The sequence below is a fragment of the Exophiala mesophila genome (assembly GCF_000836275.1).
Source record: "Exophiala mesophila strain CBS 40295 unplaced genomic scaffold supercont1.1, whole genome shotgun sequence".
Lineage (NCBI taxonomy): Eukaryota > Fungi > Ascomycota > Eurotiomycetes > Chaetothyriales > Herpotrichiellaceae > Exophiala > Exophiala mesophila.
The window spans coordinates 5234708-5256819 of record NW_015622504.1 but is presented as its reverse complement, the minus strand read 5'-3'; the positions used below and the strand labels follow the sequence as shown (position 1 = coordinate 5256819).

Here is a 22112-nt window from a genome sequence, read left to right as displayed (position 1 = left end):
TCTTCATAGATGAGATATTCCAAAGAAGATTGGACAAGATTGGACTATGATTCATGGCTCATTACCAAAGAACTTTTCACATATCTCATCCTCATCACTGCGTGCACTACTCCTTGACCGCTTCTAATGCATCTGTCAACCTCTTCCATCCCTCACTTCCCTCCCAAGCCTTTGCCCGACCCAATACTCTCCTCCCTGCCGTTCTGGCTTTGAATCTCCACTTCGGTTCAACCAAACCACCAGTTCTCTCTCTTTCCATCGGACCAAGGTCTCGATATCTTTCAATCATCCAAATGGTCTTGTCCACAGCCCGATTCCATAACGATTCACTCACATTCTCGAATTCTTCAGACAATGAAATTGCTGTCAGGGTCAATCGCCAAGATTTCTCGGCCTGTGAGAGTGATTGTGAGGGTCGAAGACGCCATTGTGAAACATGAGACAAGATAGTGTACAGTTCCGGGTTGGATGTTGCGAGTGGAGTGATTTGGGTATCAATGAGTTGAAGGAGAGACCAGGGGACATGGGGAAGTTGCTTCGTCGCTGATGTTGGTGCAGAATCGTCCTTGCCTTCACTTTCTTCCCTTTCTTCCCCATCGCCAGAAGGATACGGGAAGCCATCAGTGATGTATCTGACCAGAACCTGCAATATCTTAATGTCGATTGCTCCTTCACCCTCACGTTTCCCACGTAACTCGACCACCCGACTCATAGCCTGAATGATCTCTCCCCAAGGAGTACCGGCGCTCGGAGGAATACTTGCTGCAACAGTGAGATAATTATCCCAGATTCTAGGATCATCTCGTTTCAAACCTGAGGCACGTCGAAGTGCACGAAGAGCGGCGTAGGTGTTTGCATAGGGATTCGGGGCGGCAGGAGTTGACGTTTGGAGCGGATCAGTTGACTGACCTTCCTCTTCATCATCATAGCGTTGGATATTTGACTGTTTGTCTTGTGATTGAGAGCTCGTGTCTTCTGGAACGAGAGGAGTCGGTAACTTGAGCAAAGCGATGGCCAAATTACTCCAGCTTTCTCCGTCGTCGTCTTCCAACTGAACACATCGGGTAAAACTCTCGACCGCACCGGCAAAGTCCTCCAGTTCGAGCTGAACACAACCCAAGGAGAACCAGCTAGATCGATCAAGTTTTGAAACGCCAAGGGCAAGCTTGTATGATTCTGCAGCAGAGGGAAAGTCTCGTTGTTTGGCATAGTGGCGGCCAAGCGAGCGTTGAGATCGAGCGTAACGATGTCCAGATGCATTCCAAGCAAGAGTGTAGTATGACGGAAGCGATGTGATGTCGCCAAGGATGGAAAGAAGGCGGGGCGTATCTGGGGGAAGAGGTGAGCGTAATTTTAATGTCTTTGTATCGTCATCTGTTGCTGTGTTGTCGTCCGGTGCAGTGACTTGCTCAAAGACAAGGTCCTTGATCAATTTGATAGCATCAGCTTCTCTGTCAGTTGCCGCTAGGCAAAGCGCAACCTCAGCATGCATTTGTAGGCGTTCATAAATCTCCAGTGCTGTTTTGAGACCTCCCATTGAAGTCCAGCGTGCCGCAAGCTCAGCCTCAAGTTCCCATCGATATGGGGGGGATATCTGATAGATGAATCTGAGACGTTCAGCGACAGACGCGGATTCCTTAGAGGAAGCCTTTGGCAGAAATGTCGTTGGTGCCGAGGTGGGGGCTGAAGCTGGCGCTGACAGTTTAATATCCGACGATGTCGAACGTGAGGAATCGTCTGTAGGAGGCTCAGACGTGACAGGAGAGGCATTGGACGTTTCTGATGTTTCTGCAATGACTTGATCGACCAGGGCCTGTAATTGCAAGAGACCTCTTTCCGTCGTCCGCGACTTGTAGCTCTCGATTCGACTTCGGACGAGCAGAGCCTGTGTGTACACCTGCCAGTTGGAGGATCCACCGTCAAGAACTCGAGTCGCATAAGGCAAGGTTTCTTCTCTTACGAGACCGTCCGCAGGAGAGGTGTTGGAAATACTACTAGCCGTAGCTAAAAGAATGATGCTGTCCATGGGAAACAAAAGAGGCTGATTTGCTGGATCGAGAGCAGCAAGTTGAGGTGGTAGGGCTGAATCAGGAGAGACAACATTTGTCAAGGTGTCTGCATGTACTGGTGCCAGTGTAGCCTTGAACTGAATGCGTTCGAGTAAGGTGTCATCATTGAGAGGGAGATCTTCAGGTTGTGTAGGAGGATTTGCAAGAGGAGAGAGGTGTTCGTGAAGATCCTTTGATCGAGTGGGAGTTGTTGGTGTGGTTGGTCGTAAGCTCGTTGTTGATGGTGATAGTGGGGGCGGACTTGAAGCCACTATGGGACTTTTGGGACGACCAGACAGTGGCCGAGAGTGTGAGTTGGATCTCGAATCTATGTCAGCACTTCCCTTTCTGGAGTCCATGCCTTCTGCCCTGCTGCTCTTTCTACTGCTGTAAGGCTCGGGCTCATGGTCTCGACTTTTGGCCAGTACAACGAGTTGACTGAGATCTCGATTTTGATACTTTGTGCGCTTTCCTAATGCGCCAGTCAAGATGAACTGGAAGTGTCTGGTAGTGGCGGCAAGTGCAAGGTCTTGTCGGGCCAAAGCACCGTCAGCGTAGTGTGTACGAATGACGGCGCGTTCGACCAGAAACTCGACAAAGTGTTCTTCGGCGGCAGCACCTCCAAAAGTAAGACGCGATTGCAGCTGGTGATGTAGGACATCCCCATCCGTGTAAAGCTGATCATGAAGAGAGGACGAAGCCTCGGCGAGCAACTTTTGATGCCAATAGTTGACTCTGAATCTTGCTCGTCGACCATTGAAGCCAGCTTCTGCCAATATGGGGTTAGACATGATGATTTGTGCCAGCCAGAATAACTCAATGTGTGGAGTCAAAGAGTATGGAGCTATGCCATCAATAGTGAGGGACTGCAGAAGTTCACTCTTCAGGGGCTCCAGGCCTTGACGACGATACGGCTCTGGGAAGACGGAGTGTTCGGAATTGAAATCCAACGGGGGACCAGTCGCATTAGCTTGTAAGAAAGCCTCGAGAGCAGTGTAGCCAATTTTGAGAAATGGAAGGTGGTTTGCCTGGTCTTGGAGGAGGAATTTCAATCTCGAGGTGACACCGGAAATGAAAGAAATCTCCTCTGCATGGATGGCTTCAAATCCGAGTAGTTTCCTGGTGAGTTGGTCTTGGAGAATTTCGAGAAACGACGAACCCATCTTGGGATATGGGAAAAGATGCTCCATGGCGACAAAACAAAGAGTAGACGAATGATCAGGTATGATTGGTCGTCGCCAGAACTGACATGGAACTTTCTTGGTGTCGATGGAGGCACCTATCTCGAGGCGATGGTTCCAGCAAGTCTGGTGATATGAACCATATTATCAGTTGCGCACCGCAAGAAGGTCCAGATAATGATTGAATTTCTCGTAATCAAGGTGTTGATGACGCTGGGAATTATCTGTGGCAATGGTCAAAACTGGAATGAGGAGAAGTCGGATTTAGAGTTTGACAGACAGTCAGGCGATCAAATGAGAAGAGTGGGTGGGTGAAGATCTTGGCCTGGAGTCTGGATGAATGTCTTTGGTCGAGGAAAAGTGGTGATTTAATGTATGGGTTGGATTTGGTGGATATACTGTATTGAGGGTTTTATAATCATAGGGCGAAGACATACAATATAGTTGTCTTTTGAATGCTTCACCTCGACAAGAATTTTTCGGCGACGGAGATTTGTAGAAGCGTTATACACTCTCCGACTGGTCGACTGAGATCTTTTGGACACCACAATCCAACTTGTCCAGGGTCAAAAGGTGGTGGATTGTCGAGGGTGGGATATATGTATGGATGTTTGTATGGATGGCGATCAAAAAATGCTGACTTGAAGCGGAGAAAAAAAACTCTAAGCGGGGAAGGCACGCGCACATCCAGCGACCAAAAATGGGAAACTGCGACCAGTGCTGCATTGACGCCACACGAAGGCCAGTCACGTGTTACACATCCATATACCTTTCATATCAAAATCACATCAATTTCCCTTGATTTGTTGCACCGGCTACTCATTGATTCCACTCCACTCTCCGGTGATCCAATGCCGCTGTAAGGATATTGTACAAAAATTCCATCGCGATGCTTCCAAAGACTTGGGTCACCCGGGTGGAGACCAAAGAGATATGTAGACAGAATGAACGAGGGTATCCAGGGCAAGGGTCTTGGTCAAGATAATACAAATCAATTGCACCAACAAACACCATCATGAACGACATCCAACACCACGCTTGCCTGAGCATTGCATCCAGATTTGCTGGTCATTTCCACTGGTTGATTTCCCTATTGGTCTCCCCCGTGACATGTTTTGTAAGCTGAGACGAGGATTCAACCATCATAGTTTCGCGCCTGTTCGGCCCATTGAAGCCGCCATTCTTTTTCTATAAGCATCTCTATATTTGATACGGCCCAATGTGCCAAAGCCGTACGCCAGGAAGAAAATAAATGTCCATGCGCCAGTGATGATCAAGCCCGTGGGAAAAATGCCGAGTGTCACTCCAGGCAATTTGTATGGAACAGCGATGGAGATGGCATCAGCGGCTGCTGCTGCCGTCACCAGAGACGGATTGAAATCACGGCTAAACTCGCCGATGACGAACCAAGCGCCGTCACCGGCGGTGATATTGGCAGAGACGGCCCGCTGGGATTCAGCCGTGTTGAGCTTGATGTCGGGTAACATCAATGACATGATCTGGGTGTCGTTGAGCTTTTTGAGGTCCAAGTCTTCGGCCAGGAACCCAAACAAGGTATATTGTTGAATCTCGAGCATCCCAACATTGGATTGTCGTGATTCCAGGTCTCGTTTCTTTTTGGTCAGGGACTGAAACATGGTCTTGCTGGGAAACTGCAGGCTGATCATAATATCGTTGACGCTGATGTTGGCAAATGATCCGCGAGGTTCAAAGGCCTGGTAGAGTCGGAGGTCGGCTTCGAAGGTGTGCGCGTCCTCGTCGAACTGGAGAATGTTGAAGCACGATGTGAGCCCGCCATCGTTTTCCACGCCGGTCAACGGCTCCAAAGCATCTATACACGCCTTTGCTATCGTCTCATTCAGCTCTGAAGGTGAGGACGTGACGCCGAGAAGACTGTTGTCCGATTGATCTTGTTCTTGCGGCGCTCTGCGAAGCATACTGGAGGCCCCCCTCTTCATGTCCTGCTCCAAGTCTCTCCGCGTGTGAAAATCAGAAAGGTGGATGACTGCTTTGGCGAGGATGGTGTCAGCTTCTACTAGAAGCAGCAAGGCTGAAGCGATCAGGCCGGTGATCTGCATGTTGGAAGAAACTCTGTAAAGTCGATGGCTGGTGGTGTCGCGGCGGTTCACGAGGCTATCTATCTGCCTGCCCGTCTGTCTGGTCGTCGAGACCGGTGCAGTGGCCCAAGAACAGCCTGGGATGGAAGGAATGTGATTGGCACGTCCAGCGACGCCAGGTGGTGAGGTGGTATAGGAAATGGGGAGGGACCTGCCTCTAGGCGTTGATGATGATGGAAGAAGAGGAAGAGAAGATCGCGTCCTACTAAGAGTGCTATGGGCAAGTGGTCAAAGTGCCTGATGAACCTGTGGGCTGGGCCAGTCAGGTAGTGGTTTGACCCATCAAACTCACCGTGTATGAGCACCCTGTCCTGTGTATGGTCCGGGATGGGGTTTGACACATGGTCGGTGCCAATGCTAGTGGTGGTTCGATGGTTCGAGGCTCCGTGGTCTGCTGTGACCAAAGGACGGGAGCTGGTGGTACGCTTTACCGAGGACTCGTGGGCACTGTACACCAAGTCTGTAACAGAATGGAGCAGTGGATATCTTCGTGAAACATGGAAGAGGTCTCACCTACCAGGGTGCATGCACCTGTTCTGGGATGATGTCGCAACACATCGAGCGACGCCGTCAAACGGTCCAACCAATCACCTGGGACAGCTGACAATGCATGCAGACAAACGAGGGAGAGTTGGACTGGACCACGGCTGCATCCAAGCTGACGATTCAAGATCAGCGTGGTGAGGACGCGACGACTGGAGGGGAATGCATTGACAATTGAAAGACTTGCAGCAAAACGTTTCCACACGGAGAAAATCTGATACACTTGAGGTGGAGAAATGAGGCAGGGGGGCACGGGGGCGTCCAAAGGAAGGTACGCGTGTGGTGCAAGGCGCAGGAGCGAGGGGAGGCTCTATTGGCCTCCAGGTCAGTTTCAAGCATTTAAGCTCGCCCCTACAGCATCTCGCTCCGGTGGCGTTGTGCCTATCGGTATAGCCAAAGCATCTTCTCCCTGGCCCCCTGCCACCCCTTTAGCCTCCGTTCTAGGCTTGGAAGCTCCTGAGAAATTCCTGGGCTTCTGTTTCTTGGACGGCTTTCTGGATTTTGGTGGCCTTTGACCCCTTGCCGCCAAGAGTCACCTTTTTGGTATCTGGGTCGTGCCTTCCTCAATTGCTTCACCAGGCACACCAGGGTTGGTCAGGTGACGCCTTCTCTGAGTGGTTTGACCAACCGCCGCCATACAGACTCGTGATGCTTTGGCCTACATACAGGGACATTTCCATCCATTGGAACTCGTCGTCTGTGCAATCTGACAACGTGCTATACAATTCTATCTTTGTACATCTTTTTCGTTGACCGTAGGACAAATAGCCGCGTGTGTATCTACACAGCCACGACTGCTTCTCGTGGGCGGCAAACAACATCGTCCAACCATTCCCAAGAACCAACTCCGCTTCAACCGCGCGGCACCTGATCCTCACTGGTCATGGCCAGACCATCTGGCGGATACTGGGACAAGATTAATCTCTGTACATTTGTACATACTCCTGGTGAGCCATGGTTAAAATTGGCATAACTCAATCTCTACGGAGTAGTAGTATTTACCACAGCAGATGCCGACCTTGCATTGCATCCACTTGTTGGGGACCATCTCGATCAGATCCATTTAATCCAATCATGATACAACATCCAACAGTTACTCCATCACGCTCCGTATGTACATTCATACAATAGTCAATTCTTGCCGGCCCGTGTCAATTCTCGAGTAACAATTGACGGACTCGTCACCAGCCCCAGGTGCTGGCCCTGACAAGCTGCAACAACCGCTGATTGAAATCCCACACACAAACACCATCTCAGACAAGCGAACACCCGTTAATCCCCCGACCCTTGGACCATCCGGAGGAACTTCCGCACTTTGCCCAGTTCCAGATTGTTGTCCTTCTGCTCGCTGATGACTGCTTGCACAAGCCCATCCAGAAGGTCGTCCACCTGGTCTGGGTTGGCGCCGGTGCATAATGTCACCATCTTGCGATATCGCTCCTCCAGCTCCACACTCATCGCCTTCAGTGTCCTGGCCATCTGCTCAAGCTGTTGATTGTGGCCTTGATATGCCCGACTTCGTCCAGACAGAACCTCTGCACGTTCCATTGTTCCCAGCACATTCAATTGGTCTTGGTCGAGTGCCATCGTGTTTGGCTCGCCCAATTCCTCAGGGAACATTTGCGCTACCAGTGCCAGTCGTCCGTCACAGTCGAGCCCTTTGTCCGCAGTGCCCACGGGGACCTCATTCTGGATCGAGCCTGCGGCTTCGCCTTGCTGCAGCTCTGACCGTATTTTAATCGTTGCTTGTTGAAGGTTGCTAACCTTTTGTTCAAACTCATCCTTTTCTCGCACCTTGGCCTTGACCTCGTCCAACCGACGGCGTTCTTCTGCCAATGTACTTCCTGACTCTTTGAGCGCAGCATTCGTCTTGTCGAGCGTCTCTTTCTTTTCCTTCATTTCTGCCGAAAAGTCCGCTTCTGATTGTGACAGGATCGCTCGTATTGCTGTCATGGTTAGCAAACACTCTGCCCAGCGAATCTCAAGCATGGTACTTACAAGACATGAGCCCTTCCTGTGCCTCCTCAAATGACTTCTGCGAACTGCTGTTTGTCGCAGGTACCTGATCAAGCATATTCATGGTGTGGTTCATCATCTGTGAGCCACCGTATCCACCCACTCCAAAGTCTACCGGCGCCAGGTGCCCTCTGTTGGGCTTGTGAGGATCGGCACCCACCTCGAGCAGCTGCTCGATGATGGTGGTAGTACCTGTCCGTGCCGCCAGGTTCAATGCCGTATCTCCAGACTTGTCCTGGGCGTTGACAATCTCTTGCATGAACCGCGTCAGTGTCATGGGGTTGGCAAACGGTGCCTGTACTTGTGACGAGCTGCCCTGCTGAACACAATATGCAAGTAATGATTCCAAATAGTATCTGCCCACCGGCGCTCGACCTCTGATGGCTGATGACACGGCGATGTGATGCAACAGCGTCCGACCTCTTGAGTCTCGAACCTCGATCGTCGAACCGAGAAGGTCCAACAGCGCGGGGAAGCTGCTCTGGTCCAGATTATTCCTGGCACGGCATGCCGCAATCAGAGCCGTTTCACCTCCACTGTTGGCCCGCCGCATATTGAAGCCCTTGTCGAGCAGTTTCTTCACCAGTGCCGTCCGTCCCAACGTCGCCGCCCAATGTAGCGCCGTGTTGCACGATTCGTCAATGGGCATTTCAAACTCGTCCCCGCTGAGACGGAGGAAGGCCGGATGATCGTCGTAGTCGGTCCGCGTAGCATCGTAAAAGAGGTCTAGCAAGTGCTCCTTCTTTTGTTCTTCCGCCAGCCCAGAGGGATGTGGCAAGGGATCGATGCCATACGAAATATTCTCCGTCATCATAAACGACTGACCAGACTGGGAGTAGAATGACATGTCCTGCTCCGTTGGTGCGCCTTCCATCATACTCAGATCCAGATTTCCATCGTACGTATTGCCTGTAAATGATGCCTGGGGAGAGGGACGGATGCGTTTGCGCGGTGGCTCTTGACCATCCGGCACTGGATAACTCATGAAGCTGGCGTTTTGGCTCATGATTCCACCGTTGGTACCGAAGCTGTCCTGCGATGTCATACTATGCATGCTTTGTTGGCTTGCCCCCTGACCAAACATGGGGTCTTGTGCGTAGAAAGCCTGGGGCTGGGATGGTCGTCGGGGGCCTGTCGAGCGACGGCCGTCCATCTGACCAGGGGAATCGAGTCGGGTGCGATTGAGTGTACTGATGGCAATCGCGGCCGAAGGAGACATGTTCCCGAAGAAGGTTCCCGACGAGTTCTGAGCCATAGGACGCCCGTCGCCGTACAGTCGCTTGCGCTGCGCAGCCATGGCTTGTTCTTTGGTGGGAGTTTCCATACCCTGGGACATGCCCATGTTGCCGTCGCCTTCAATATTGTGCTGGAACAGGGGTAGGAGTAACTGTTCAACTCCATACTGACGAGCGAATTCGCGTCCACGCTGATAATTCACCCAAGTGCCCTGATATTTGCCGTACCCGCCCTGGACTTTCTCGTGTTCTCCGGTAATCTCTTTTTCGAGTACCTTTGTGCGCTTGCCCTTGTCGACGCCTGCAACTTTGAGGATCTGGGTCGCGTTCAACCATGAGTCGGTTCTTCGACGCATCACAGCAACACCATTCACCTCCATTTCAAACACGGAAACATTGGAATACACGGCGCTGTAAATGGATGGCGGCTTTGTGCCATTTCCATAAAATGTTGGTTGAGGGTATAAATTATTCTCGGGGTATCCTGCAAATGTGTCGGGGGCTCCCATCATACCTGTTCCATTGGCCATGGGCTTTTGACCATTCATGTTGAAACTCATCTGCTGCTGCTGCTGCTGTTGTTGTTGATGATGCTGATGCTGGGAGCTAGGTCGGGGAGCCTGCGGCGTAGGAGCTGGGGTAGAAGCGACGGATTGAGCATCAAAAGAGCTCATCTGAGGGGCTTGAGGAAAGGAACCGTTCAGTGAACTGGAATGACCATGTTGTGGAAAGGAGGGGGGTGGCTGCGCATAGACAGGTTGCTGAACGCCGCCTGACGCCATCATAGTGAATACAAGAGAGGAGGTGTTGGTAGTGTTACAGGTCAGGACATGTTCAAGCGCTGACTGCGCAACTTCCTTGATGTTGAGTGATCAGGGGTTGTGCGGGTGGTGAGGTGAGGATCGCGGAGCTTGGACTGGTGGAGATCGTTCGATGGGTTGAGGGGGGCTCAGGATGGCTCAAGGACAGCTAACAAGTCAATGCGGTGTATAGGTTATTTCTGTACTGACTAGACTTGAGGCTCAAGTTGCGATGAACCTAGGTCATGCCCGGGGTAGATGTTTGGTGATGATAGTAGGAGCCGGCGATTGAACGGACGAGGGTTGGGGTCAAAGACGCTAACTAGTGCGATGGCCTTGTTATGTAGGATCAGTGAACGAGGATGTAGGAGGAGTGTCAGGCAGCACTAAATCGAGCCTTGAATAGTGAAGACAGAATGATCATGACACACTGGTCAGCGACAGTAAACAAACGAGTTGGTGAATTGAGTGACGATGGCATTCACAGACACTCACGACGCGCACGGAGCCTTGAAGATTTGGTGGGTGAAGCGAGTTTGCAGCCAGAGTCGCGTGGTGGCAGGTGGCACGCCTACACTGGTTGCGCCTGCCGTTAAAGTGGGCAGACTCAGTACGAAGTAGTGGCCAAGGGAAGGCGCGAGGGGTGAAATGGCAGCCACAGAGTCAAATTGAGTGCAGGCGGGAAGGTGGGGAACTGTCTTGTCACGCTCCTTCCCTCTGGCCAAAAGCGCGTCGACGCGTCGAAGTCTTGGCATTTTTCTAGTGCGTGTGTTAGTGGCAGATAGTTCTCCATTCAACCATTTAACCACTTAAACTACCACATCTTCCTTATGGCAGCAAGGAGCCTCATCTATCGAGATATACTCCTCAACGACTTTAGTCCTGCTCCCCTCTATGCAAAAGCACCCACTACAGACATGGCAGCGGCTGTAATTGATTAGCTAGATTTCCGGTATTATTGCTGTTGATGATTCCTCACCTCCTAATAGCACAAAGATAAAGGCATGGATTCTTGTTGGCTTGTCCATCAACTCCATGGCTTCTTCAGACAAGAAATCTTCAGCCAGGAGGTCGACCAGGGCCGCATAAATCAGGAGCCCAGATGAACTGTGGTCAGGTCAGATAAGTGGTCAAAGAATACATACTATCGTCCACACTTACAAAGCATTGAAGAAACCAACCAAGATCAATGCGAATGCGCTACTTTGGTCGTAGGTGTCTCGCGTCACCAATCCAATAACCTGTCCAATTGGGCATGTGAGCCCGAATGCACATACTAGCACCCAAGGCTTTGCAGCTTTGGGCTTGTAGGGAACCTCAGCAATCCGGCTGCCAAGACCAAGTCCTTCAAAGAACTGGTGGAAGATGATCGCAACAAGCAGCGCGATGAAGCCATTGGTGGTGATGGAAATTGTCATGCCCACGAAGATGCTGTGGAACAAGATCCCCGCCTCGAGCAAGGTGATATTCAAGTTCATCTTCTTGAATTGCGCCGAGTCAATGTCGTTGCCAGCTTCCAGGTTATCATCAAGCTCGGAAAATCCCTTGATCGAGCCCTCTGCCTGTGAGACGCTTGGAGTCGGAGCCCCGAGTCCCGCCGTGGATTTTGCAAGCACAGAAATCATCTCCTGCATTTCTTCGCGTTGACGGACGTACTGGGAATAAAAGACCTGAAACCACGGTGGCATTTCAGAGCCATATGAGTCTCTCTCCATCTCTGGCTCCTCCTCGTGACCAGAATTGAATCTGTGAACGTCAGTCTGCTGCTCTCCGAAGATTTCATGGACAAACCTTTCGAATGGCTTCTCTCGATACAAATTGTTATATTCCACGTTCGATCTCTGACTGTCATAGGGTGGGAGCGCCGTGGTGGTAGTGCTCACTGATGATTTCTGACCATGGCTATGCTCAGTCGAATGATCGTGAGTTGTCCTTTTGGCTTGTCCTGTTGGGCCTCCGTGAGAGTGTCCGCCAACCTTGGCTTTCAGGTACATTTCAATTGTAAAGAGGCAGAACAGGGAGAACATCATGATGACGCCTGGCATAGCAGGATAGTCCTCAACCAGTATGTCGGGCAGGCATGGATCGTTCAGGGATGCGAAAGCGGTAGGTACAAGCTGTGGTCAAATGAGCTAAAAGATCATACCCAGGTTGTGGATGCTCATACATGAACAAAGGCGGTTGCAATGAGAACTCCAGTCCCAAAGTGCTTGCACGAGAAAAACAGCCTTGGAGGAATCCTCAGCCATTTCACCTTTTTAGAAATCACAGGAAACCCAGCCCCTGTTAGATGGTATCAGTCATCTGTTGAAGCTGGCGGAGGGCGTCACCTGACCTGCAGTACTGGCGAAGAAAACGATGACTAGGCCTTGTCAGCATCGAAAAGGCAGAACAAAGCTGGGAGAGTACTGACAGATGGCACCAAGATGCAAGGGAAAGTCGTATGAATCTGGATCAAATGCTCTTCCTCCGCATTGAGGCTTTGGATCAACGTCAGCCATTCTCGGCTGCCTCTGCTAGATGAATTTAACTAAGCCACAGGAAAAATGACGCCGTGACTAGAGGTCCAGCCTCTAACAACCAACGCAAAAGGGAAGCACAACAAAAATCGCCGCGAGTACCTGCCTCTAGAAAAAAACAGAACGAAGGTAAAAAAAAAGCCCAAAGTTAGAGGACCTGCCTCTGCAGTATATGCTCGAGATGCACATAACAAGTGGCCGTCAAATCATTTGTATACTCCTGTGAAGCGATGATCTTTGCCAAGGATCGACTTCAGGGTTATCAGATGGGTGGACTCGCATGAGACACCCGCTACCGATAGGGAGGGGATCAACTCTAGGAGGGCCACTCAAGGCGAGGGGCATGGTGCTTTCCTTGTCTGACATCCATGAGACTGCAAATGCTGGCGATGCAATTCTGCTATGGTAGAATGGGACTGCTTTCTGGGATCCAACCTTTGTCACCATAGATTCCATTTGCGGGAAATGGACTCTTGGTTTGGGCTCAAACATCATTTCCAAATCGGAGTGCCAAGCAAGGCAGTGCTTGTTCGAGATCTTCTTTTCAGATCAACAGTCGTCCCCACAAAGGATACCTGGTACAACGGGCACGCTATGGGTCCTGTCGATGATAGCTAAACCTAGCAATTGTTGACGGCTGAATAACTGGGCAACAGTATCCCCAGGAATTATGCGTAGAAGTCAGATAATTCAGAGATAGCCATGTAGATACTTCATGAAGATCTACTGGCCGACAGAAACATTCGTGGGAGATCCGGAACGGTGAGACGAATCTAGAGAGCTAGGGAAATGTGATATCGCGGACGGTCAATGTTCAATGGTCTAGTGTACCCAAAGAACTGTGGCGGGTATGGGGTAAGAAGCGTGTCCGTTTGAAATGCAAAGACTCTGAATCAAACGCTTTGAGCTTGTCATAACATTCCTGGTCCCCGGAGACCCTACCTGCTTATCGACTTCTGTTTTCATTCTATCAACATCTCCACATGCCTCATATAGGAAGACTACGATGGAGACAAGCAATATTGCCAAGTCCGCTAAGGCCCCATAGTATCGCCTCATCAGTCTCATCAGTCTCATCCAGGTCTCGTAAGGCTTTTTCAAACAGGGGTTGACAAATCTTGCCGGCGTTCACCCAGGGGTTTGTTTGGGCATTCAGATATGAACCCACATCATGGCAGATGGTTAGGAAATGATCTACTTTGTTCCGGTCTACATATCTGAGGAACCTTCGGTTTTTGACGCCGATCTGCCTACCAGTGTTATGTATGCCAGACACAGACAAGCTTCTCATCTTGATTGAAACTCCGACGCATTGTTGAGGCTTAAAGGCGGACCAGAGAACAGAGGATGTCAAGGAAGACAGCTGTTGCGTCAAGAACCTGTGGGCAAACAGATAAATGCTTGTTCTCACCTTCACTCCGGAGAGCCCACAGTACATAATGAGATGGGATCCCCCCACCCGAGTTTCTCTCATTCCGCGCCGATAATGGTAGGTCATAATGTTTTATTCTGGATGTCGAGGGTCGAACTGTACCCTTGAATTGAAGAGAGGTCACTAAAGTCTACACCGCACATAAAGGTAGACATTAGGTTATCCTATGTGCGTCATACCAGTGCGTCGCGGATCGCCACTACTTTGTTGAACGATGTAGCATTTGGAACCTCCGCACTTAATTGGCTACATTGCAGGCAGAAAGAACTTGATCAACTTAATAATCCCCATGACTATGAATACACTTTCAGAAGATATTGTCTGCCCAGATCGTCGAACAAGCTTCAAAACACCAAACACACGAACGAGAGTTTCCGAGCTGTATGACTATCTCCTATGAAGACACAGAAACAGTTCACTTTTGAGAGATGGATTCATTATCACTCCAATTTGACCATGAACTGGATTTGGAGACCATCATCACTCCGTGGAAATTACCACCCCAAGACATATACATATTCACCAACGCCAACGTCATTGATCCCGTCGATGGAAGCATTCAACACAACGCCACAGTTCGACTAGCTGGAGGAGTGGTGGATTCGGTACTTCAAGCAAAGCCAGCGGACCGGAAACAAGAAGAGGAGAATGTGACCTGCATTGATCTGGAGGGAAAGTACATCTTACCTGGGCTGTGGGATTGCCATGTCCATTTGCTTGCCGTGCAAGGGTTCACTCACTTTGACGATATACTGAACATGACACCAGGAACAGGCATCCTTCGTCAGCCTGAGATCGGTCAGGCCATGCTCGATCGGGGATTCACTACAGTGAGAGACTGCGGAGGTGCACTACTCCCAATTAAAAAGGCTTTCGAAGATGGAGTATTCCCGGGTCCTCGACTATTCATTTCTGGTCGCCAATTGACACAAAGTGGAGGATCTGGTGATAAACGGGACGCGAACGACGAGAGTGAGTGTTGCGGCGGGGCGAAACAGCTGGCCTGTCGAATTGTCGATGGCGTGCCTGAGTGTTTGAAATTTGCTCGAGAAGAGATACGACTCGGGTCAGATTTCATCAAGATTATGGCCGGCGGCGCAGTCTCAAGCGGATCTGGTGCTTTGAGAGACATCAATTTTACACCAGAGGAGATCAGGGCCATCGCCGCGGTAGCTTCCAACGTCGGCACCTTTGTCACCGCCCACGCCTACACACCGGATGTTATACGACAAGCTGTCGAGAACGGCTGCCTAGGAATCGAGCATGGCAATTTCTTGGACACACCTACGGCTGAGTTGATGGCGCAGAAAGGCGTGTATCTGACCCCAACGCTAGTAGCATATGCTTGCTGCAAGATACCCGGATTCGATACTTTTATCAGCCCAGAATCGATGAAGAAACTTGGTGTCGTTTTGGAGGCAGGCCTTCAGTCCATTCAGGTCGCCAAAGAAGCGGGAGTCACTATTTGTTTCGGCACTGATCTCCTAGGCCCGACGCATTTCGCTCAGACAAAAGAGTTCCAGATTCGAAAGGCTGTGCAGTCACCTCTTGAGATAATCCAAAGCGCGACTGTCAATCCAGCTCGAATGATGAAGCGTCAGGATGATCTCGGTCGAGTTGCTCCGGGTTATATTGCCGACCTCCTTATTCTCAATTCAAATCCGTTGGGAGATATCACCGTTCTAGACCGGCCAGATCAACACTTGCTCGCAGTGTTCAAAGAGGGGAGAGTCATGACTTCGCGGTGGTCAAAACTTCAAGTGAGAAGTCGTCGACCCAAAAATATCATGTAGGGTCCCGCATTGTGTCTTTCCAACTCTTTCTTACAAAGAAACGACTTTTTCAACATCGAGTGAGAGTTTCCTGGGGGCGTCACTGCGATGCTAGTAATATACATTCCGAATAGGGAGGGTGTGATACGTAGTATATATTTCCACATATTGCTGGGCGGTAGCTCTGATATAAATGCTGGCGACGCGCTGGTCCCCAGAGGCCATCGTCCATGCGGTAATGACTGATGACCTCTGTTATCCCCTAATCGAACCTTGCCTTGTAGCTCCTGAATCTCCATCAGCTGAAAATCGCCTCATGCTCTCGAACTTGGCATCACGACGAGTCTGCCAAAAGCCCTCGAATTGACAGGACGCCAACACGGCACAGTTCTTTCCTTTTCCCTCTTATCATCCAGTATATCATTCCCTTCCCTGTCTTCAAAGTCAAGCAGTTGGATGGTGCTTTTCCGTTGTTGCCCAGGACCGACGGGTGGCTACACCGGGTCTAGAACGGGAAGACAGAGTAACTAGAATACTGGTCTATGTGAGCATCGCGATTATATTCTCATTCTGTGTTACTTGGCATGATACAGTGAACAGATAGTGAAGTTAGAGCCTCCCCGTGACACATCAGCCAGTCCTGGCACGTTTGGCTGAAGAGTGAGAGTGATTCAATCGAGAGTGTCATCAGGTTCCTGTGCAAGCATGACATTGGGAGACTAAGCTGATGGCAGCAGTATCGCCTAGAGCGTTAGTCGACGGCAAAGTTACTACTATACTAATCACTCGTAGCCTACAGGGGATCAATGATACATCTATACCTCCTATATTGCTATAGGATTGAATTTGATTACCCCTCCGAACCCGACGAGTAAGTAACTCAGTGATCAACAACATATAACCCTACTTGTTTAAATCAAAATATGTGAGCCTGGACTTTTGTGTAATGCCCACCTTTACATCCAGATATTTTTCAGCAGCCATTCCACAAATGCCAAGACTAGAGCAGCAGAGATAGCCGGCGTAGCCGCAACGAATGTGTAGGCGGAATAGCATCACACTGCCAAGCATTGATGATCGTGCGGAGCTCCAGAAACTGATATTGTGTCCGGACTTTTCGGTTGTAGAACCGGTTGTATAAGCGCTGTTGGACGCAGCTGATTACGCCGAGACGGCCCCCTCGGCAATGAGGGTGTGAGCCCCGATCTACCCCCAATGGGGTCTCCACGCTGGTAGACCTAAGTCCCCAAAGTCGTTTGGTTAGTGCAATGCGGATTTATGGGGTATAGTGATGGAGTCAATAGGATATATAAAGATAGGGTTTCGCTTGTTGAATATATGTGATCTCACCCCTTTTCATCATATCTGTTCAAGAGGAACTCGCTTGCTACTATGGCTGTCGATCAGAAGTATACAAACGACGGTGCTGAGCACCTCTCCACAACTGATCTCAAGGCAAACGTTGCCTTGAACGATTTCCACGAAGCAGCGGAACACGGTCGCACTGCTACAGATAAGTGAGTGTGCCAAAATCTCCAGCTCGTTGATAAGCCGTAGTAAATTCTAACAACTCATCAAGCTATGGAAACGTCACCGTTACGTTCGACGCCGACGCAGAGAAGCGTTTACGACACAAAATTGACCGATATATTGCCCCCAACGCAATGATCATCTATCTCCTCTGTTTCCTCGACCGAATCAACATAGGTACAGTCTCTTTGGTCTACAGTCCCCACAATGTCGAGTCACAACGGCTAACAGCTCCAAGGGAATGCACGGATTGCCAATCTAGAAGCGGACCTCGACATGCATGGGCTTGATTACAACAGACTACTAGCCATCTTTTTCGTGGCTTATATTGTTTTTGAGATCCCCGCCAACATGTTGTGCAAAGTAGTCGGCCCTGGGTGGTTTATGCCGGCCGCAGTGGTGTTATTTGGCGTCTTGACACTTGCAACTGGCTACGTGAACTCACTCGGGGCTGCCTACGCAGTTCGATTTCTCCTTGGAATTGCTGAAGCTGGCGTTCTACCCGGACTCAGCTATTATTTATCCCGATGGTACCGCAGAAGCGAGCTTACATTCCGTATTTCCCTTTATATGGTCATGTCTCCTCTTGCTGGCGGATTGGGAGGTCTCCTGGCGTCTGCCATCTTAACCATGGACAATTTTGCCGGGTTACGGGAATGGCGAATGATATTTGCTGTCGAAGGTATCATTACAATCGGAGTCGGTGTGATTACCTTCTTCACCATGACAGATCGACCAGAAACTGCTCGCTGGCTATCTCAGGATGAGAAAGATTTGGCTATCAGCCGAATCAAGTCTGAAAGAATCTCCACCACCGAACTGGTCGATAAACTGAACCGTAGGAAGATCTGGATGGGAATTATCTCACCAGTTTCTCTCGTGGGGTTCTTCACCTTCTTATTTGCAGGTGTGACTGTTCAAGGCATCAGTATCTTCTTGCCTACCATTATCAGGACTATCTACCCTGGAACTTCAGTCGTCCACCAGCAACTCCGGACAGTTCCTCCTTACGCAGTGGGATGTGCCTTCGCCCTTGGTCTCCCTTACCTCAGTTACCGCATCAACCGAAGACAAGTTTTCTTCCTCTTCTCAGGCCCTGTTCTGATTATCGCATACGCAATGTTCCTCGGCACAGACACTTCCCAACCCCAGGTCCGTTACGGAGCTACATTCCTCATTGCGTTGGGCAGTTTCCCTCTCGGCACATTCAACAATGCTCAGCCTGCTGCCAACTCCGTTTCTGATACAGCACGTAATGCAGCTCTTGGTTTTGTGAATTTCGGTGGGCATCTGGGTGGGCTCATCTCCACCTGGTCCTACCTACCATTTGACGCACCCAACTTTCCCATTGGCAATGGTCTCAATGTGGGAACTTCTTCTGGAATCCTTCTTCTCTCCATCGGGCTCATTGCTTTTATGAAGTGGGACAACAAACGCAGAGATGCCCGGGATGTCGATGCAGAGCTTGCTGGAAAATCACAGGGCGAGATTCAAGATTTGGAATGGAGACATCCAGGTTTCAGATGGAGACCTTGAGGCAAACAGGGATGGTGTCCAAGACCAAGATCATTCAAGATACAACTACTTGGGCACTGCATAGCATTACCTTTGTTGAAGGCGTAGATTCCAATAGACATATTGGCCTCAGTACCAGAATAAAATTTGATCTGTGCACTTTCGATCCTTCCATGAAAGCATGCAGTACTCTGAATATGCCTTTAGATCTTAGAAACTGAGCTCAACACAATCTTTCGGATGAACTTGCTCGACAGAGTGTGGAGACCCCGTGAGACCCCGTCTCGAGCGCCACCTGCTGACACGGCTATCCGAGGTTCAGCACTCGAAGAAGCTGTCCCTGTCAGAGGAAATATCGACTAAAGCGCCATCGTTGCTTGGCAATCGTTCGGTCCGGGGTTACAATGGTCTTATATCCATTTGGCAATCAAAAAATAACAATTTTCCCCGTAGGATGGTTCGGGAACTACCCATTGGATTAGAGTCTGATTCTAAGTTCCCTATCGAGCCGATCTTGCCTGGAAGTCAGGCACAAAGTTTGTGAGGTGTAATAGACCTTGGGCCGATCAACATATCTGCCTCGGCATTCTGATTAAATATCCGTGCAACAGACATACACTGGGCGACGACGTGCAAGACCGGAACCCAGAAAGTGGAGCAAGCAGAGTTGTTCAATTGATCTCCCAAGAGATTATTGTTTCTTTACATACAACAATTGGGCTGACGGAAATCATCGAAGATGTCGAAATTGGACGAGGTAAGTAGAAGTCGATCCATATAACCACATCAGCTATGTGTACGCATGGTTACATTTACGCTTCGAGGTTCGAAGAGGTTTCCATCGGCCAACAGAATAATAATCATCTTATTGTGAGACCAGGTTATACAGGATCTAATCCACGCCAACCACATTATGCATTACAATGGGGTGGTTGATGCATTTGGACATATTTCGGTCCGTCATCCTCATAAGCCAGATGTCATGATCATGTCGGCGAACATGGCACCGGCTTTGGTCCGCACGGGGGATGATTTCGTCGAATATCGCATTGAAGATGCCCAGCCTGTCGCGAAAGAGGGTGCACGAGGAGGTTTCATTGAGCGATATATTCACTCTGAGCTCTTCAAGAAGTACCCGGATATCAACTCAGTGATTCACTGTCATGCGCAGGATGTTCTACCATACGCAGTGTCTGGGGTTCCATTCAAACCATTTGGCCATACGAATGGATTTCTTGGTCAGTCTCTACTTTCTCCCCCCCAAGAGATCAATCTTATCAGCATGTTCAGCGACTTGATGACTGTCACTGACTCACATCAACACCAGGACAAGAAACACCTATCCACGACGTCGAAGAATGCTATCGACCAGGCGACTCACACGACCTCCTCATAAATAGTATTCGCCTAGGCGCTGAGCTGGCTGCCTGTTTCTCGCCCTCTTCTAACGAAACTGCATTTCCACAGCACAAACTCGTCCTGATGCGTCGTCACGGCTTTACAACCGTAGGTCGAGGTATCAAGGAAGCTGTTTTCCAGGCGGTTTACGCGATAAAGAATGCACGCTTGCAGACTACGTCTATGTTGTTGAGGCAAACTTTGGATTCGTCTCGTCAAGGGGGAAAAGAAGATGTATATCTGGGCGACCCTCTGCATGCCTTGGAGGGACTCACAGAACAACAGACAAAGGACGGTCAGAATACTTCGGAGGGTGCTATAATGAGGCCTTGGGGTTTGTGGGTGCATGAGGTCAAAAGTTTACCGATATATACGAGTAAAGTTTAGTCGACAACAATTATGGGAGAGCATGAAGTATTTTCTACACCTCAATTCATTCTTCCATGGCATAGACATCATCCTTTCCACGCTGACCCATTGTACCTGTGCAATGTTTGACCTTTTCTCCTACGACTTGTCCGACTCCCCATCTGCTTGATAGTCTGTAAAACGCATGACCCTACGACTATCTTGAGTTTGCTCTGTGGCTCCACAGATCTATGGCATGACTTCCGATTGGTCCGTTGGCAGACGTGCAAAGCTCCCTATAGTAAACCCAAATAAGGAAGTTATCACAGACGCTCCTCAGCATAGTCTCATCTCCCGGCAACTTTCCATGAATGTGTTGCTGGCCGATGATCAGCGTGCCTTTAGCCGACGGGTAATCTTTAATATCGGGGAGCCATCGGTTCAGACACCCAAGCGAGTCCAGCAAAGCCCAACGCCCAGACATGGGGTTTCGCTTATTCCGAGGGAGGAAAATGCTTAACTCCACCAATCAGCACGGTCCCGTCATATGGGTCTGATATAGACGACCACCGTACTCAAAAACCTCATAATGAAAGGAAAACAGACATCATCTCAACCTCGAATTATTCCAAACGACACCAGTCTTATCAAACCGAAGCAAAGCAAAACATGTCTCTTCCTTCAATCGAGTCCTGCCTACCCCAGCATTGGGGCCTGTATTACAACGGGCAATGGCACGAAACCCAAGACGGCGAGGACCGCGAGATCTTCAGTCCAGGCGACGGCAAGGTGATCAAGAAGGTTGCTTTTGCTGGCGTCAAAGACACAGCAGCAGCGATTAAGGCTGCCCATGATGCATTTCCCTCCTGGCGAGCCACTTCAGCCATTCACCGGGCACAGAAACTCCGACAACTTGCTTCTTTGATGCGCGAACACGCGCAAGAACTGGCTATGTTGGATTCCTACAACACGGGAAATCCTGTGGCGATCATGAAAAGCGATGCTCTGACTTCAGCTCAGCTGGTTGATTTCTTTGCTGGCATGATTACCGCCGTGCAAGGCGAAACAACACATCTGGACGATTCGACGTTTAATTATACGGTTAGAGAGCCGCTCGGGGTGGTGGCTCGTATTGTCGCATCAAATCATCCGGTCATGTTTCTTGGGAACCGTCTCTCAGCCGCTGTGGCTGTTGGTAATACGGTCATCGTCAAGCCACCGGAACAGGCCCCTCTATCTGCTCTAAGATTTGCTGAGTTGATCGAGGAGGCTGGAATCTTTCCCCCGGGAGTTGTCAATATCCTGCCTGGCGGTGCCGAGTGCGGCAAAGTCCTATCCACACACCCTCTCGTGGCTAAGGTCACTCTTGTTGGCAGTGTCGCCACCGGCAAAGCCATCCAGAAAGCAGCTGCAGACACATTAAAACTGACATCTTTCGAGTTAGGAGGGAAGAACGCTTTGATCGCATATCCAGATGCAGATATCGAGCGGCTTGTGAGTAGCGTGGTATCAGGAATGAACTGGGGTTGGTGTGGACAATCATGTGGATCTACATCGCGAGTATTCCTTCACGAGTCTCTCCACGACACCGTGCTTGAAAGAGTACAGGAAATAATTTCCAAGTCCTTCCGACCAGGGAACCCATTGGATCCAAACAC

The 22112-nt window shown here is 50.0% G+C and overlaps 6 protein-coding genes across 6 annotated transcripts; 2 read left to right on the top strand and 4 right to left on the bottom strand.

Moving 5' to 3' along the window:
* Nucleotides 1–57: 57 nt before the first annotated feature.
* PV10_01677 (uncharacterized protein) lies at nt 58–3663 on the bottom strand. Its single transcript, XM_016365907.1, has 2 exons — nt 3510–3663; nt 58–3453 (listed from the first exon to the last, which is right to left on the bottom strand). The coding sequence occupies exon 2, from the start codon at nt 3236–3238 to the stop codon at nt 107–109; it is 3132 nt and encodes a 1043-aa protein (XP_016229556.1). The 5' UTR covers nt 3239–3453; nt 3510–3663; the 3' UTR covers nt 58–106.
* A 316-nt stretch (nt 3664–3979) lies between these two features.
* On the bottom strand, nt 3980–5580 carry PV10_01676 (uncharacterized protein). Its single transcript, XM_016365906.1, has one exon. It carries the CDS (start codon nt 5305–5307, stop codon nt 4372–4374), a length of 936 nt encoding a protein of 311 aa, XP_016229555.1. The 5' UTR covers nt 5308–5580; the 3' UTR covers nt 3980–4371.
* Nucleotides 5581–6920: 1340 nt separating this feature from the next.
* On the bottom strand, nt 6921–10333 carry PV10_01675 (uncharacterized protein). Its single transcript, XM_016365905.1, has 2 exons — nt 7888–10333; nt 6921–7835 (listed from the first exon to the last, which is right to left on the bottom strand). The coding sequence occupies exons 1-2, from the start codon at nt 9923–9925 to the stop codon at nt 7162–7164; spliced, it is 2712 nt and encodes a 903-aa protein (XP_016229554.1). The 5' UTR covers nt 9926–10333; the 3' UTR covers nt 6921–7161.
* A 499-nt stretch (nt 10334–10832) lies between these two features.
* PV10_01674 (uncharacterized protein) lies at nt 10833–12441 on the bottom strand (the record flags this gene model as incomplete). Its single annotated transcript, XM_016365904.1, has 7 exons — nt 10833–10867; nt 10920–11047; nt 11102–11686; nt 11732–12057; nt 12108–12223; nt 12276–12302; nt 12354–12441. 7 exons carry the CDS (start codon nt 12439–12441, stop codon nt 10833–10835), a joined length of 1305 nt encoding a protein of 434 aa, XP_016229553.1.
* A 4614-nt stretch (nt 12442–17055) lies between these two features.
* PV10_01673 (uncharacterized protein) lies at nt 17056–18729 on the top strand (the record flags this gene model as incomplete). Its single annotated transcript, XM_016365903.1, has 3 exons — nt 17056–17180; nt 17243–17370; nt 17432–18729. The coding sequence occupies 3 exons, from the start codon at nt 17056–17058 to the stop codon at nt 18727–18729; spliced, it is 1551 nt and encodes a 516-aa protein (XP_016229552.1).
* A 718-nt stretch (nt 18730–19447) lies between these two features.
* On the top strand, nt 19448–20104 carry PV10_01672 (uncharacterized protein; the record flags this gene model as incomplete). Its single annotated transcript, XM_016365902.1, has 2 exons — nt 19448–19465; nt 19589–20104. The coding sequence occupies 2 exons, from the start codon at nt 19448–19450 to the stop codon at nt 20102–20104; spliced, it is 534 nt and encodes a 177-aa protein (XP_016229551.1).
* Nucleotides 20105–22112: the final 2008 nt, after the last annotated feature.